At 60.5% G+C, this 3334-nt stretch overlaps 1 protein-coding gene across 1 annotated transcript; it reads left to right on the top strand.

Moving 5' to 3' along the window:
- Positions 1-492: 492 nt before the first annotated feature.
- LOC103905073 (mas-related G-protein coupled receptor member H) lies at positions 493-2340 on the top strand. Its single transcript, XM_009286676.2, has 2 exons — positions 493-553; positions 893-2340. Exon 2 carries the CDS (start codon positions 931-933, stop codon positions 1873-1875), a length of 945 nt encoding a protein of 314 aa, XP_009284951.1. The 5' UTR covers positions 493-553; positions 893-930; the 3' UTR covers positions 1876-2340.
- The last annotated feature ends 994 nt before the right edge of the window (positions 2341-3334 follow it).

Genomic DNA, 3334 nt, shown 5'->3' with positions numbered 1-3334 from the left:
GCGGCCCCCCCCCCCCCCCCCCGGGGATGCTGAGGTCCGGGGAGCCCTGCAACAGGCAGGGGAGAAACGAAGAATGGCAGAAACCTGCCAGGGGAGGGAAGGCAATCAGTGAGCGGGTCGTTGTCCAGGGAGGAGTGTTTCTAATCAGGAGTAAACAAGGAGTCATTCACAAAATTCTGCTTGCGGAGCTTCTGGCAAAAGCTACTTCCTTTGTGGCAAAAAAAGAGCAAGATAAATAAAAACAAGGAAGTGGAGCTCTGACGTAGCCACAGTTACAAAACCATTCCCCACTTCCCCACAACCCCACTGCAGCTGGGGGAGCGACGCGCGCTACTGAGGGGCGCACCGGGGACCGGGCACGGAGAGAAGCTGGCGGGACGAGAGCGGGGACCTCCTGGTGACCAGGGGACTTTCTTCTTCGTGCAACTGTCCTGGGAGGATCCGCTTCAGGATATGGATCCGAAGGGAGCGTGAGATGCCAAGACACTGACGCTGATCTGCCCGAGCCCAGCTGGAAAGACAGCCCTTGCCTGCTGCTTCACCAAAGCTAAGAGTTAAGTGCAATGTTTTCCTTCATCTCTACCCCACCTTCCTTTCCTCCAGCATCCACTGGCAGCAGCTACGTTCCTCCCACCCTCTCCCAGTGACCGGCAGCGCTCTCCCCAGGTCCCCTCCCCACTGCCCTGCACTTGCCTTCTGCGTCTCCTGGTGAACCTCCCTCTCCCTCCCCTCCTGTCTCCCTCTCCCACCCCACAGCGTCCACCACTCCCCTCCCCAGCACATCCCGCTTGCCCTCCCCTGGTGCCTTCCCGGTGCAGGGAGCTGGTGAGGGGCCACGCAGCTCAGCCCCGGCTTCTCCAAGCCAATAACTCCCTGTCCACTCTGACCACAGCCGGGGACCACGTCCCACCACCTGCCCAGCATCCATCCATGGAGGTGAACTACATGTCCCCACTTCCTACACCACCCACGCTGACCACCGATGGAGACGATCCGTGCAGGATAGAGGTCACCGACATGGCCATAGACACTGTCACGGTGCTCATCTGCCTCTGTGGGCTGGTGGGGAACGGGGCTGTCCTCTGGCTCCTCGGCTTCCGCATCCGCAGAAACCCCATCACCGTCTACATCCTCAACCTGGCCGTTGCCGACTTCACCTTCCTCCTCTTCATGGTCGCCTCAGCCCTCATCTACATGATGCGTAACGTCTCCTGCTCCGCTGTTGTGTCTATGATGTACCTGAGGTCGCTTTTCCTGCTCTCGCTGTTCTCCTACAACATGGGCCTGTACCTCCTGACGGCCATCAGCATCGAGAGGTGCGTGTCCATCCTCTGCTCCAGCATCCGCCGCCTCCAGCACCTGTCGGCCGTCGTGTGCCCCCTGCTCTGGGCCCTCTCCATCATTGTCATTGCTGCAGTGACTTCTCTGTGCCTGTTGCACGAGCACGAGCACTGTCGGATGGCTCTCATCTCCATGTACGTCCTCAACTTCCTCATCTTTGCCCCACTCATGGTCATTTCCAGCACAATCCTCTTCATTAAGGTCCAGTGTGGCTCCCAGCAGCACCAACCCAGGAGGCTCTACATCGTTATCTTCCTCACCGTCCTCTTCTTCCTCCTCTTCGCTCTTCCCCTGAGCATCTGGAATTTCCTGCAGCAGTTCAGCTACACCGTCGTGCCCTCCCAGGTTGTTTTCCTGCTCGCCTGCATCAACAGCAGCATCAACCCCTTCATCTACTTCTTGGTGGGGAGCAGCCGGAGGCGCTGCTCCTTGGTGTCCCTCCAGGTCGCCTTCCGGAGGGTCTTTGAGGAGCCAGAAGACAACACGGCATGCAGCAATGATACTACAATGGACACGCTGGCGCCAGCCTGTTGAAGCCTTTCCACCGCTCTGCTTAAGGCCCCCGGGACAGTGGCTGAGGGTTTCCTTGAGTAACCAGATTAATAAACGTCTGCAGTATTTCCCCCGATGTCACCTTCTCACGGTGTAATTCTGCCCCCTGCAGAAGAGGAGAGCAGGGGCATCGCCAAGGTCGATGTGAGCAATGCTCTGCGGGGAGCACGTTGGAGCACGGCATTCCTCCTCCCTGCCAGCCCACCCCCGTTCCTAGGGCACTATTCCCCCAAGGGGAACGTCCCCCAGAGGACCGTGTTCCCATCTCGCACGCTGTCGGCTTTTCAGGATGAGCATTGCCTTTGGGAAACTCTGACTCATGTACAGAGTGGAGGTAAAACCCATTTGGTGTCCTAAGCCCCTCTCCCCGTTCCGCGTCCCAGCCTGCGCAGCCTCTCTGAGCTCTGCTCCCCTCCCACCTCCTGCAAGGCTGGCGGGGGAGGACCACTGCCCCTCACCAGGCTCTGCCGAGGCCCCGCCGCCCTCCCCTCCCGCCGGTACCCGGTTCCTGTATCTCACTGCTTGCCTGACATCAATAAACAGCAACGTGCACCCTGAGCTGCCTTCGGTCCGTGTGCCAGCGCTTGCTGGCTTCGTCTGGGTCCTGCTGCCAGCCGGGGGTGCGGGTGGAGGGAGGGGAGACGTACGCATGGCTTGTGCTCTCCGGAGCAAAAATTATGCCGACTGCCTGCAGCTGGGACTGCGCCGGCACACCCGGTGCAGGCAGGATGGGTCCAGGGGTATGGGGGTGCCCCCAGACTCTTTTATTAGTGTCACGGCAAATATCTCCCCAAATATTTTTTATTTTATTTTGTAAGCCAGCTCTAAGTGTAAAGGACTCTTCCTTCTGAAATTCTTCCCCTCCCCTGGCTTCGGCAGGCTGGAGCGTTTCTCCTTCCTCAGCAGGCCAGGACGGTGCAGCAGCAAGGGGAGGGGGAGTCTGTGGTCCCCAGCCCGGCCACCGCCTTCCAGGAGCAGGGTGCCACGTCTGTCAGTCACCACGAGTTCCACGGGGCATCACTCGCCCCCCTATGGCATTGCCAAGGTCTCAGCCGGCCGCAAAGCCTCCCGTCGCAGCGGTGGGGAGAGCTGTGGGTGCGCAGAGAGACGCTGCCGGAGCCAGCAGCGGTGTGTCAGACGGCTCCGGACCAGATGCCATCATGCCGGGCCTCAGTTTCCCCCAGCGCCATGGCGGAGGCAGGAGGAAGAAACATTGACCATTCGCCCCCCTATGGCATTGCCAAGGTCTCAGCCGGCCGCAAAGCCTCCCGTCGCAGCGGTGGGGAGAGCTGTGGGTGCGCAGAGAGACGCTGCCGGAGCCAGCAGCGGTGTGTCAGACGGCTCCGGACCAGATGCCATCATGCCGGGCCTCAGTTTCCCCCAGCGCCATGGCGGAGGCAGGAGGAAGAAACATTGACCATCCTCGGGCTGCCCCGGGGAC

Source organism: Aptenodytes forsteri, unplaced genomic scaffold, assembly GCF_000699145.1.
Source record: "Aptenodytes forsteri isolate BGI_AS27 unplaced genomic scaffold, ASM69914v1 Scaffold202, whole genome shotgun sequence".
Taxonomy (NCBI): Eukaryota; Metazoa; Chordata; class Aves; order Sphenisciformes; family Spheniscidae; genus Aptenodytes; species Aptenodytes forsteri.
This window is presented reverse-complemented; position numbering and strand designations above follow the sequence as displayed.

Excerpts from the sequence above, each read along its gene's own strand:
- LOC103905073 (XM_009286676.2), top strand. The coding sequence starts at position 931 with ATGGAGGTGAACTACATGTCCCCACTTCCTACACCACCCACGCTGACC.